This window comes from Castor canadensis, chromosome 1 (assembly GCF_047511655.1).
Source record: "Castor canadensis chromosome 1, mCasCan1.hap1v2, whole genome shotgun sequence".
NCBI classification, from domain to species: Eukaryota; Metazoa; Chordata; class Mammalia; order Rodentia; family Castoridae; genus Castor; species Castor canadensis.
In genome coordinates, this window is record NC_133386.1 from 140,269,877 (window position 1) to 140,284,225 (window position 14,349).

Genomic DNA, 14,349 nt, shown 5'->3' on the forward strand with positions numbered 1-14,349 from the left:
TTATTTTATCTTTTTGGTGGCAGTGGGATTTGAACTGAGGGCTTGGTGCTTGCTAGGCAGGTGCTCTACTGCTTGATGTACCTGATGAAGTAAGTGAAATAGATAAAATACCCTTTCTACAAATGAAGATTTGTAAGATGATCATTTTATGTGGCTTGCTTCTTAAGACTATTTGTTGGTAGGATATGTCCACTATTCCTGGTAAGGGTAAATAAATTAAGGTCAGGTGAGCTACCATTTGAGGATAAACCAAGAATAGTGACACTTGTGTGAAAGAACAAAGGAATATGATCTAAATCCAAAGTTATGAAAAGACTAACTAGAAAAGGTTTACATGCATTTACTAACTATATCCTCACTGTGTTAAAAACTAAGATTGCCTCTGGAAGATTGTCTTGAGTTACAAATAAAGGTACTTCTTTACATGGTATGAAGTACTTTCAGAACCATTGATTACCCTAGGAAGGAGTATAAGCCAGATTTACTATGAAGATATTAAAATAGTGGCAGGTTTAAAAATCATTTAGCATTAGTAATATTTGAGTACTTTGGTCCTTGGCTTGGGCATTGAGGGATACATTGGCAAATAAAAGGTACAAAAGTCTTTACCTTTTTGGAAATTAATGTTATTGAATGAGTTGGAGGAAACACAACAAATAGGTAAGTCACACATATAGTGTGTTGGATGGTAATAAGTGCATGAAGAAAAAGCATAGAAGGAGAAAGGCAATAAGAGGAGCTGGCGTGTTTGCAGCCAGTTGAGTGTTGCAATTTAAAATATGATTATCAAGGTGACATTGGGCAAAGACCTACAGGAGGTGTAGATAGCATGGTGATTAGGGTTGTCAAGGGATAATAGGAGGTGAAGTTGGGGGCAGGTACACAGGGCACGTGGACTGTACAGGTCAGGATTCTGTGGATTGTTGTAGTGATTTTGACTTTATTGATTAATTGATTGTTTGATTTATTGATGGGACTGGAGTTTGAACTCAGGTCTCACACTTGCAAAGCAGATGCTCTATTGCTTGATCTATACCTACAGTCCTTGATGTTTATTTTGAAGGAGATGAGAAGCCACTGCTGGGGTCTTTGAGGAAGGTAATAATGTGATTTGTGATTTAAGGTTTAAAGGATAATTCTGGCTGCTGTGTAGGATGGGGCAGGGAGTGGCATATCATTTGGGAATGGAAGACTTTCAGTATAGAATCCCCGCTTTTTTGAAGTTGACATTAGAGAAGAAAAACAGTCTCTTGATGACTATTGGTATAAATCTTTTAATTGAAAATAGCATTTCAATGCTGGTCCGTATTGGTTACATTTGATTTTTTTTTGACATTGCCATCTTAAGTGCTAACACAAACTGTATGGTTTGATTCTTCAGATGGCCGCCAGGAGCGGGTCATGTTTGACAAAATTACATCTCGAATTCAGAAGCTTTGTTATGGACTCAATATGGACTTTGTTGATCCTGTAAGTAAATATGGTTTATGTGTTCATAAGTCAAATATGGTTATTGCTTCATGTAATTCTTTCTACTTGCCTCTTACCTCTGGCCCTTCACTTACCTGATGTACTTTGGTGGTCTGGCTGTGACCTTGGTTATAAAATGTGAATTTACCACTTCAAACTTTTTCTTAATTTTGGTTCTGTCCTGTGAATTTTTGCTTTTCAGAGAACCATGAACATAAGCAAAGAGGAAGACTTGACATTAACATCTGCTATCAGAAGTTTTCTTCAGGGACTCATACTTGCTTGTTTTTATTATCTAATTGCAAAATTAACATTTGTTGTAGCAATGATAAAAAAATGCAGAAAAAGGAAGACAGTAAACATTTCCAGTTACACAACCTAGAGAGAGAAGTATTGTTAATATTTTGCGTCTTTACCTTTTTCCTTTAAATTGGAATTATACTCTACAAATTGTACATTGTTTTGCAGTCTAATTTTTTTTTTAACTTTGTAACCTATTATGGGCATTTTTCCCATGCTGTTGCAGTTTTTTGTGTGTGTGTGTGGCACTGGTGTTTGAACTCAGGGCTTAATGCTTAAAAAATATGGAACATTTCATGAATTTGTGTATCATCCTTGCACCGGGGCCATGCTAATCTTCTGTATCATTCCAATTTTAGTACATGTACTGCCATAGCCAGCACTGAAATTTGCTTTTTTAATGTAGAAAGAATATATGTAAGTAATAAATGTAGACTAAGAAGTTGTCTCTTAGATTTCATGGACAATATTTAAATTAAGGAGTAAGCAAGTTACTTTTCTCCTTATCTTTTGTAACCCCACTGCTCTAGACCTCAATCATCCCTCATCTGGATAATGGTCTTGGAAGAGTCCTCCTAGCCTTCTCTGAACTTGCTAACTTCCAATCTGTCTTCCATGTGATTTCTGAAATGAGAATCTCTAAGAAACCTTTTTCCAAACCCACCAGTATTGACCCAGCCTTATTTAGGTATTTTGTCTGTCTTATTGTAACACCAGGGCTCCCCTTATAGCTTTAATCACATAGTATGGATACTAATTACATGCCTCTGTCATCTCCTAGAATTAAGGATGGGTTGTGTCTTTTCCTTACGATTAGGTACGTGGTAAATGTTTTAGTTGACCAAAGTGAAAAAGTAGTTTTATATAGCTTTAAAGTACAGTTATTACAGGGCTCAAGAGGTAGAACACCTGCCTACACACACACACACACACACACACACACAGACATTTACTATAAATTCTTTTTTTATATTTAGGACTTATAGACAACAATTAAAATAGTAGAATGTCAAACTTCATCCGAGAAGCATCCAAGCTGGGTATGGTGGTCCATGCCTGTAATCTTAGCACTTGGGAAGGTAAGGCAGAAGGATCATGAGTTCAAGGCCAGCTTGGGCAAAAAAAAGGAAAGTTCACAGAGAGAAGGAGATTCATTTGTTTAAGTTAATCAGAGTCCAGAGAGAAAAACCTATGTCTCTTGACGTCTCATCTAATACTCTGTTTCTGAGTACAGGGATGTAGTAGCAGACTCCAGCTTCCCAGGGTGGATTCTGTTGAAAAAGTCTGGATGCTGTTAGATCTGGCACAGTTAGTGTACAGGTGTTACCTTATTCTGAATTCTAATTACGCTGTGCATTACCAGAAGTTATCTAGAAGACTTCACTACTTTTATACTTAACATTACTTCTCTGCTGATTCTGGGAAGAAAGTGTTCAGGAACAACTTGGGGTTAGCTGTAATATTATTAGAATAGACTACAAACTATTACAACACACACGTACATACATACACAGAGGACGGAGGGAGATGTACTTTGGGTAGCTGGGAAATGCATTCATTTTTTATTGGATCAAGTTATTTATAAAAGATTAGTAAACATATACACACAACTTGGAATTTATTTTTCTAATAATGTATGGGAATAATTTGTGCATTGTGTGTTTAAAAGTGGAACCTCTTATAATACAGTGTTTTTATTAACTTATTTTTCCCTTTTTTTCAGTAAGGGATTTGAACTCAGGGTCTTGCATTTGCTAGGCAGGTGTTCTACCACTTTATTAACATTTTTTATTAGCATATATTAATCATTCAAAAAGGTTTAATTGTGATACTTGCATATGTGCATTTAATGTACTTTGATCATATTCACCCTATTACTCTTATTTCCCTTGCAGTGAGGTTTAATGGTATTTGGAGCTAGAAGACATGGACAGTAATACAGCTTTAGAATCTTGAGCCTCAGGTTCTTCATGTAGAGTGGTGATGGTAATAATACCCACCTCATAAGATGATTATGAAATGTCAGAGATTGCAAAAGTTGTAGCCAGGTGCAGTGGCTCAAGCCTATAATCCTGGCTACTTGGGAGATAGAGATTGGGAGCATTGCTGTTATAGGCCAACCCCAGGCAAAAAGTTCTCAATATTCCATCTCAGCCAATAAAAGCTGGGCATAGTGACTCAACTAAACAGGAATCATAAACAGGAGTATCAAGGTCAAAAAAAAATAAGGCAGAACTGGAGGTGTAGCTCAAGGAAGCTCAAAGCAGAGTACAAATCCTAATACCAACCCCCGCCACCCGCCAAAAAAAATCCCAAAGCACAAAGGGGCTAAATCCAAGTGGTTTAGCCTGCCGTGAGTTTAACCTCCTGTACTGCAAAAATTAAAAAAAAAGAAGTTGAAATGCTTTCTAATTTGTGAAGTGCAAAAGAAAGTAGTTATTATTATTTTGAACCCAAGACCTCACATGCTAGGCAAGCACTGAGCTGTTTCCCCCGCCTGAGAGTAGTCATTATTAGATGACACAGCCCCAACCCTAATTAATACCTTCATCTCCTTTAGTTGAAATGATTAAAATTTGACTCATTTGCTTTCCTGTACTTGTTCTTAGGTAAAATTGGGATAAATTGGATAAGTATGGAGCTAGAGTTCTGATCATACAGGGAGAATTTGAATGAAGATGAGAAATACTTATAGAATTATTGCTGTTTTTAGCTATTTCCTTGAGTCTGTTAATCTTTTAAAAAGCTAGACAGATTTTTTTTTTTTTTAAAGTGGCACTTTTTTTTAAATTTGGGCAGTACTGGGGTCTGAACTCAAGGCTTCACACTTGCCAGGCATGTGCTTTACTGCTTGAGCCACACTCCTAGGCCTTGTATATGTAGTATATATTTACTGGCAGTTCTGTTGGTTTATGAATTCTCATTACCAACTTTCCCACATTCTGAAAGATAATTTTTCAGAAAAGAAAGTTGTCTATATTACAGTACAAATTTGATTGTTTTCTTAATTACTCTTTTAAGGAAGCTGTTGTTTCTTGGGAAAGCTCAAGTAACTCTTGGTTTTATTTTTATAGGCGCAGATCACCATGAAGGTAATACAAGGCTTATACAGTGGGGTCACCACAGTGGAACTAGATACTTTGGCTGCTGAAACAGCTGCGACCTTGACTACCAAGCATCCTGACTATGCCATCTTGGCAGCAAGGATTGCAGTCTCTAATTTGCACAAAGAAACAAAGAAAGTGTTCAGTGGTGAGTCTGGGGTGAAAAAGTTAGAATTTAGTATCCTTAGAAAGTTAATAAGGGTAAAATTATATGAATTTCAAACATTATGTCTTATTTTAAAAATCAAAGTGTACTAGTTACAGTGTTAGAGAGACAACTACACTTGTTTCTACATGCTTTTGACTTGTTGCATGGCAAAATTAATGAATGGATCCTTGTTCTTTACACTTTTCTGTTTTCTCATTGTTTTTTTTTTTGGTGACACTAGGGTTTGAATTTAGGGCTTTGCACTTACTAGGCAGGTACTCTTTTGCTTGGGCCATGCCTCTAGCCCTTTTTTCTCAGATTATTTTTGAGATAAGGTCTCACTTTTTACCTAGGATAGCTTGGACTATGATTCTTATATTTACACTTCTTGCTATAGAAAGAAGGATGACAGGTGCACACCACCTACCTTTTTTCCCATTGATGGGGGAAGGGAGGAGTTTCTCATGAACTTTTTTTTACCCCCAGGCTAGCCTTGAATGGTGATCCCTTCTGGTCTCAACTTCCCAAGTAGCTAGGATTATGGGCAAGAGCCATCAGCACCTGTTCTCTTCTTTTAAAACTCCTCTTTAGGCAGTTGGTGGTGGTGTGGTTGGAAAAATGAATATTTATTGACAAGTTCTGGGGTTAAACAAAATGCTACAGTTGATCTTTTGTTACCATCAGAAAACACTTCATTTCCTCACTCCCTTTTTACAGCTCAAGGGATGTGGGGCAAAGGAAGGTTAAATATATTTTGTTCAGAATGTAAGAAACCAGCTGACAAACCAAGATTAGAAATTTTTGTCTCTCAATGCCAGATCTATTATGTGAGTCCTCAAATGTATCCTTTCTCTTCAGTAGATTTATTGTGACAATCACATTTTTACCGAAATTCATCTTCCCAATCAAAATGTGTGTGTGTTTTTTTATGTAAATACAGAGGGCCAAGTACTGCTATGAAGTCTTAAAGAACAGTGGAGTAAAAGAGCTTACTAAATGTGTATTTATAGAAATGAACTACTTTGGATGACGGATTCTGAGTTTTAGATTGAGTTTCTGTTCCCATAGAATTAAAAAAATTGGTGAGAAGAGATTAATAATTTCTGCATTTCATTATGTCCAACCAGTAATTCTCAATGGGGTATCAGAATCATCTGCCAGTCTTTTAAGTTATAAGAGCTTATATTTATTCTGACTCTGGAAGATTGTTTTCCTGTATGAAGTATTATTATATATTTATCCAACAAGGATATGTTTATTGAGCACTTTCTATGCTAGCCACAGAAGTGGATTGGTATGAAAGAAGTGGATTGGTATCAGCTGTTAAGTGCTTTTGACATTTATTTTATTTTATTTTAGATGTGATGGAGGACCTTTCTAATTACATAAATCCACACAATGGCAAACATTCTCCTATGGTGGCCAAGTCAACCCTGGATATTGTTTTGGCCAATAAAGATGTATGTACATTTTTCTGGTGGAAAGTTTTTGATAGATTTTTTTAAATAACATACACATTTAAGAAATATTTAAACATTACAAAAGGTGTAGGTAAAAACAAGTGATCTGTTGTGCTCTGAATCCTGATTTTCCTGTGTAAAACTAACTTCATTTTATCATTTTTAAATGTGTTTTTCCAGCACTGTTCTGTATAAACACATGTATGTGTGTATAGCATATTCTGCATACTCTTCTCACTGATGCTGTTTTCACTTACAGCTATACCTTAGAGATTGTTCTACAGAAGCATTTATGAATTTACCCTGTTATTTGTAACAGTGGCATGACATTCCCTTTTATACATATATTATCATTGTACCTATAAGAATTCTATTGATTCTTATTTGTTTTCCATTTTTCACTGCAGTATCTTGTGTAGTAGATGCTTTGCCCATAGATTAATATATTGTAAGATAAATCCCTTAAGTGAAATTGCTGAGTTAGAGTATGTACATTCAGCATTTTGATAGATATTGCCACATCGATTCCCCAAAAGGTTGCTCAAGTTAAATTGTGAAAGATCTTGTTCAGCAACTCTTGAACTTTTAAAACTAGATCTCAGAAGACAGAAGGGAAAAGATGCATAGGTCTTGCTAGACTTTGTCCACACAGGATTTATTTGCCATGGTATCTGAATAGATGAGAATCTTTTTTTTTTTTTTGGTGGTGATGGTACTGAGGTTTGAACTCAGGGCCTCAAACTTGCTAGGCATGTACTCTGCCACTTGAGCCATTTCCCCAGCCCTAGAAACCAGTTTTAACATGGATAGTTAGTTGTCTCTCTCAATATGTATCTGTTGTTAAAGAGACTAACAGAAAACAGTTGTTCCTGTGTTGTTCATATGCACAATCTTGAGTGCAGCTTAAAAATAAAAATAACAGTGGCAAAATCTGTGTCTAAAATAGATAATGGAAAATAAGTGCATATTGAGAATAAAGTATATCAATTCTCCATTACTCATGCTAGGTCCGTACCTGTCTTCAGCAACAATAATGCCCTTAAAAATTTAAGAGAATGGGGAAGAAGGGCTTCACGTGGATTTTTTTCTAGCTTTTTGACATGGGTCATGATGCCAAAATACTGTTGGTAGTTTGAAATACTAACTCCATTTTTTTTCTTTTCAAAATGATTATTTAAACAGGCATAGTGGTATTCTTGTAATCCCAGCAATTGGGAGACTGAAGCAAGAGGATCATGAGTTCAAGGCAGCTTGGATTACATTCAAGACCCTGTCGGAAGAACTACAAAAAAAAAAACCCCAAAACCAAACTGTACCTAATTGCTTTTGTTTCCCTCTAAATGGCTTTGTAGTCTACAAAAACTTCTTAACAAGGACCAATTCTATGAAATATTACTGTCACAATAGTAATTTGTTTAACTCCTGTTAAAGAACCATAAATTTTGAAAGTGTGTATACCTACTTTGTTGTCATTGCTTATTATACATGTGTTATATGCAATACAATAGCCATACCCCTTGCCTAACCATAGATGTACTAATCCTAGCCTAACCATAATCCTAACCCAAAACATAACCTTAGCACTAGACCTAAACATAGCCCTAGCCCTAGCCCTAATCCTAAACATAGCCGTAACCCTAACCCTAACCGTAATCCAACTCCTAATTCTAACCCTACCCTAATCTTAAACCTAACCTTAAACCTAACCCTAACCCTAACAATAACTGTACCACTGGCCCTAACCCTAGCTATAATCCTAGCCTTAGCCTAGCCCTAGCCCTAACCCTAACCCTAGACCTAGCCCTTAGCCCTAGCCCTAAACGTAACCCCAATCCTAAACTTAGCCCTAGACCTAGCCCTAAACCTAACCCTAACCCTAAACAGAAATATGAATTAGTAAATATGTCCTACCAATACTTTTGGCTGAACTAGCTTAAAACGTTTAAATATGGTAGTATAGTCACTTTATGTTTTTTTTCCATTTTTGATCAAAGATATGCTATAAACATAATAGGGGGAGTTTGGAAATCACATTTAATCCTACAATACAAAGTTCTCTTCTAGGTTTTTTTATTGTTTAATTATATATATATATGTTTTTCAGTAGTAGGGATGGAACCTAGGGCCTTGTGCACGCCAGGCAAGCACTCTACAACTTAGCTACATTCCCAGCCTATAGTCTTTTAATATGCATGATTTTAACCTAATTAGTATACTTGATTTATATACTGTTTCTTTCTCTCTCTTTTTTTTTTAATGTTAGAGCTTTTTCTTTTCTTCAGCAGTATGACTTAGTGTTGTCACTTTTGTATCCTGTGTCCATTTTACTCCTGGAGTCAGGGCTGAAAGATACCAGATTTTGTGAAAATAAGTCTAACTATATTAATTATGGCTTCTTTTCTATCCCTTTCACAGCGCCTGAATTCTGCTATTATCTATGACCGAGATTTCTCTTATAATTACTTTGGCTTTAAGGTAAATAAATAGTGGATTTCAAATAAGTGGAGATTCCTCCCTAAATCAGGAAATACAGGAATTTATTTATGTTTTAATGATACAGTTATAATGGCAGTAAGTTGTTGGGAGTTGGGATGGACCTGGTGATTAGTGGGGTTAAGGTAGTGGTGGTGGTTTGAATTAAGGCAAAAATGACTTATCCATTTATAGTTTTTATAAATTGTCTTAATACTACTTTTGAATTACCTGAGAAATTATGCAGATAAATGTTCAGACTCATCCCATATTGTTGTACTACTTTGCAACAGCTATTTATTGAATCCCTACTATGTGGCAAGTATAAGTATTTTTGTGTTGATAATGTAATGCAGTGTAGTGACTGAGAATATGATGTTGGTGTCAGATCACTTGGATTCAAATCTCTGCCTTATTTCTTTCTTTCTTTTGTTTTATGGTATTGAGGTTTGAACTCAGGGCCTTGCATTTGCTAGGCAGGCACTCTACCACTTGAGCCACTCCACCAGTCCTCTGCCCTATTTCTTATTAACTTGTTTAATCTCTTTGTGCTTTAGAATTCCTCATCTTTACAGTGGGTATAATAAAACATTTCAATAAAAATTCCATTGAATATTAAATATGTGTTGCTTAAACTAGTGTCTAGCTTGTTTTAAGCACTTTATAAGTATTAGCTAAGATGAATATTTGTGATGATGATAATATTACTAATGATGATTACTGCAACTTATGGAATTAATATATATAAAAATGGCTTTTTCTAGAAATTTTCATGCAATCTTTGCCAAAACAAGATAGCCAATTGATAGTGTTCTAGACTGAAGCTAGGAAGAGTAAATGTGGTATTCTTTTCACTTAAACTTATGTAAAAATTGAGAAGATTTAAACAGATCACTGTACTGTGAATTATATATTCACTGTCTCTTTAAAATGCTCAAAATTTTTTGACTTTTCTAGACACTGGAGCGTTCCTATTTGTTGAAGATCAATGGAAAAGGTAAGAAATGAAAATGTGTCATATTTTCTCTTCATGATATTGAATATAGCATGTTGCATTATTATTAGCTTTAATATTTATTGTTGTTTGTTTTCTTGAGGTGGTGGGCATTGAACTCAGGGCTTTGTGCATACTAGGCAAGCGTGCTACTGCTGGGACTACATCACCAGGCTCTAGCCTTAACATTTGTATTTAGACTTTAAATAACATTTTGAACTTTAGGTCTAGTTTATTCATAATTGTCTTGATTATTCATATAAAATTCTTCTGTTTATTTTGATGTTGTTTTTATTCAAGTATGTTTTAGCATTGTTTTTCTGGCATGTTCGAAAACCCTTGTTTTGTTCATAGTGGCTGAAAGACCACAACACATGTTGATGAGGGTATCTGTGGGGATTCACAAAGAAGACATTGAGGCTGCCATTGAAACATATAACCTTCTTTCTGAGAAGTGGTTTACTCACGCGTCTCCTACTCTCTTCAATGCTGGTACCAACCGCCCACAACTTTCGAGGTATGTGTCATGTATAGCTACTTTTAATGTTCTGAAATGGTTTTGACTAGGAGAATAATAAGAAATTAGGTGGTTCATCACATAAAAAAATAAAGACTTAATTACTGCCTGCTGTGATTAAATGAGATTTGCATTCTGGAATGATATCCAATTGCAGAATTGGAAGAAGGCAAAAGCTGATGGTGAAAGTTCTCTGAAATTGATTATGGTGGTGGTTGTACAACTCTGGGTAATATATTTCAAATAGGGAGTTGTATTATATGTAAATTATATTTAATTAAATCTCTTAAAAAAAAAACAGTAAGTTTGGGGGTGTAGCTTAGTGGTAGAGTATGTGTTTAACATGTACGAGGCCCTGGGTTCAATCCTCAGCACCACCAAGAGGAAAAAAAAAGTAAAATATGCCATTAACAAGTTGGTTTATCTTGAGAATTGGAGGATATGCCAATATCAAAAAATATATTAATATAATCCATTGCTTCAACATTTACATAATGTTCTTTTATAACAAAATACTTTATCAAAATAAGTATAGAAAATAACTTCCTTAATGTGGTAAAAGGTACCCACTAAAAATATAGATCTATTGGCTGCTTTTTCAACAGAGTAGGCAAAAACTTGAGACTGTATTGGAAAAATAACTAAAGGATGAAAAGGGCTGGGGCGTGGTTCAAGTGTTAGAGCTCTTACCTAGCATAGGCACAGGTACTGTGTTCAAACCCCAATACTGCCCAAAAAAAGAGAAAAAATATTAGATCTCCCTTCTTCATGCCATATACAAGAAATAAATTTTTTTAAAAGTCTGAATATGAAAAATGAAAGTAAAGTCTTTAGAAGAGCATATAAAGAAAATAGATAATCTTCTCAACTTTTTATTATGAATTTCCAACATACAGAGAAGTTTAAAGAAAAGGACATACATCCATAGATAGAAAAATTATTAGCATTTTGCCATATATATTTAAAATTTTTATTTTTAAAAAATAAATTAAGGGTTTTTTGTTTGTTTTTGCTGAGACATTTGAAAATAAGTTGACTTTCATCATGACTCTTAATACTTCAACTTACTGGTTTTTTTTTTTTTTTTTTTTTTTTTTTTGCAGTTCTGGGAATAGAACTCAGGGTCTGATGTGCTAGGCAAGGACTCTACCACTGGGCTATTTCCCTTGCCCTTCAACTTATGTTTTGATAGATTATATATGGCCTCATTGGTGAAGGATTTCTTAAAATAAGATTGAAAGCAAAATACCATGAAACAAAAATTTGGAAAAATTGACTATTTTAAAATAAAAAGCTGTTAACCAAAACCAAAGGAAAAAAATCAAATAATAGACTGGGAGAATATATTTGGAACATGTTAGCTAGGAATAGATTATAAGAAGATGACACAAAACCAAATAGAAATAGGAAAAGGATGGATATAAACAAATAATACATAGAAGAAGAAATTTGATTGTCTAATAAACACATGAAATATAAATAGACTAATAATTAGGAAAGTGAAAATTATAAGATATTACACATTCATCAGGTTAATAAAAGTTAAAAGGCAGAGATAATAGACAAGAAAGTGGAACACAGGGAAATCTCAAACATTGCTAGATAAAGTGTAGTATTTATCCATTTACCTTGGAGAATCTTTAGAAAGTGGAACATGGACATGTCTTTTTTTAGTGCTGAAGATCAAACCCAGGGCTTCACATATGCTAGGCAAGTTACTCTACCACTGAGCCACATCCCCAGTCACATGTGCATATCTTTTGACTCAGCAATTCCCCTCCTAGGTTTAACCACAGTAATTCTTAGACAAAAGCACAAGGCTTTATGTTTGAGAATTTTCTTTTTTTTTGGCAGTACTGGAATTTGGGCTCAGAGCCTCAGGCTTGCTAGGTAAGTGCTTTACCACTTGATCCACTCCACCAGTCCTTTTTTGTGTTGGATATTTTTGAGATAATGTCTTCTTTTTTGCCCAGACTGGCCTTCAACTACAATCTTCCTGATCTCTGCCTTCTGAAATAGCTAGGATTACAGGCATGAGCCACTGGCACCCAGCTGTGTTTTAAGAATGTTTATAGCAGGGCTGGGAGTGGTGGTACATGCCTCTAATCCCAGCACTCAAGAGGATGAGGCAAGAGGATCAAGAATTCAAGGCCAGCTTGGACTACATAGCAAGACCTTACCTTAAAAAAAAAAAAATGCAATATGCAATGTCCCTCAACAGACTCCTGTACTAGTAGGATATTCATACAATGGAATACCTTATAACACTGAAAATAAATAAATAAGGCTACATGCGTGAATAGGAGTGAATCACTATAACACAATTAGTTTTAAGCAAGCTGCAGAAGGATAAGTAAATATACAACCAGAAATGCTTTAAATGTAGAACATATAAAAATGCTGAAGTATGGGCTGGTAGAGTGGCTGTAGTGGTAAGAGCACCTTCCTAGCAAGTGTGAGGCCCTGTGCTACCAAAAAAAAAAAAGGTAAAAATGCTGAAGTAGAAGTGCATGAAAATGTTAGGGGATTACAATTACAGTTGTAGTGTCTAATTTCTTGGAGGGTGAGCACAAAGTTTTCGTTACATTATTTTCTGTATCTTTCTGAATGTATGAATATTTCATAGAAAGTCAATGGGTAGAATACATTTGAGTAGTTAAATATTCAAGATGGTGAAGGACTCACTGGTAGAGTCAGGTTTGTGATTTGGGAGCAGGATGAGACCCAAACTGCAGACAGAGGGGTCATCTTAAAAACAAACAAAAACAAAAAAAACTGTGAGGGAGCTTTAATTATACTGGACATATCAAGAATTGGTTGGCCATTGGGTTGATGTTTATTTTTTCAAAATATTTCATTTTTCTTGGCTTACTAACAAGTTGAGAAGACTAATGTATGCTAAAATTTGCATGAGAAAAATGTAATGATGTTATGTGTAGTCTAGTGAAAATGTAAGCTGATTATTTTAGACTTCCTCCTAAGTGTTATACTTAGTAGGTAGCAGGTGATTTTAGCCAGGCACATTGGCTCAAGGCTGTAATCCTAGCTACTGAGGAGGTAGAGATGGGGAGGATGGCAGTTTGAGGTTAGCCTAGGCAAAAAGTTATTAAGATCCTATCTCAGCCAATAAAAACTGGGTGTGAGTGTCTACCTGAGATCCCAAGTACACAGGAAGTGTAAATAGGATTGCTCTCCAGACCAGCCTGGGCATAAAGTAAGATCCTATCTCAAAATAACTGGGAACGTCGCTCAAGTGGTATAAATGGCCTGGCTAGCAAGCATGAGGCCCTGAGTTTAACCCCAGTACTGTCAAAAAAAAAAAAGTAATTTTAAAATAATATGAAAAGTTGATATGTTTCATTATCTCATATTCAGTAAAAGTTTTTTTTTTCCCCTTGTATAAAAGCTTAGCAACCTTGTAAACTTCAAATCTTTCATTTGCTTCACTTTAGTCTTTAAATTGTCTAATAATTTTCTTGCTTTGGGTTGTCCCTTTTTTCCGTCATAGCTGTTTCCTTCTGAGTATGAAAGATGATAGCATTGAAGGCATTTATGATACTCTAAAGCAATGTGCATTGATTTCTAAGTCTGCTGGGGGAATTGGTGTTGCTGTGAGTTGTATTCGGGCTACTGGCAGCTACATTGCTGGGGTAAGCATCTGTCCTATGACTTCTAAAATGGGAATTCAAATCCAAAAGCAACCATGCTTATGGTCTAGAGGGCATAGTTTCATAATGCTAGTGTTTGGGAGATCTGGATTTCTGTTCATTACTAGATAGTCATCTGACTTGGGAATGACACATTTTACTTCTTCTGGCTTCGTTTTCATCTGTCTTATTAGAGGCTTAGGTTATAGTAGATGATCTCCAGAGTCCTTTTTAACT

At 35.4% G+C, this 14,349-nt stretch overlaps 1 protein-coding gene and 2 non-coding genes across 4 annotated transcripts in view; 2 read left to right on the forward strand and 1 right to left on the reverse strand.

Moving 5' to 3' along the window:
• Positions 1-14,349, forward strand: part of Rrm1 (ribonucleotide reductase catalytic subunit M1) — a 37,370-nt gene that overhangs the window by 5,517 nt on the left and 17,504 nt on the right. Inside the window, exons 2-8 of one of the 2 annotated variants that reach the window (XM_020156896.2) lie at positions 1,382-1,470; positions 4,845-5,022; positions 6,382-6,482; positions 8,898-8,957; positions 9,912-9,951; positions 10,303-10,465; positions 13,974-14,115. In XM_020156896.2, the coding sequence (XP_020012485.2) occupies positions 1,382-1,470; positions 4,845-5,022; positions 6,382-6,482; positions 8,898-8,957; positions 9,912-9,951; positions 10,303-10,465; positions 13,974-14,115 (773 nt within the window). Of the gene's footprint in view, positions 1-1,381; positions 1,471-4,844; positions 5,023-6,381; positions 6,483-8,897; positions 8,958-9,911; positions 9,952-10,302; positions 10,466-13,973; positions 14,116-14,349 lie in introns of those variants that run through there. The other variant, XM_074084316.1, reaches the window with a different exon arrangement.
• Positions 2,049-2,153, reverse strand: LOC141416187 (U6 spliceosomal RNA). Its single transcript, XR_012441015.1, has one exon. It is a non-coding gene; the product is annotated as a U6 spliceosomal RNA (small nuclear RNA).
• On the forward strand, positions 10,774-10,845 carry Trnav-aac (transfer RNA valine (anticodon AAC)). Its single transcript has one exon. It is a non-coding gene; the product is annotated as a tRNA-Val (tRNA).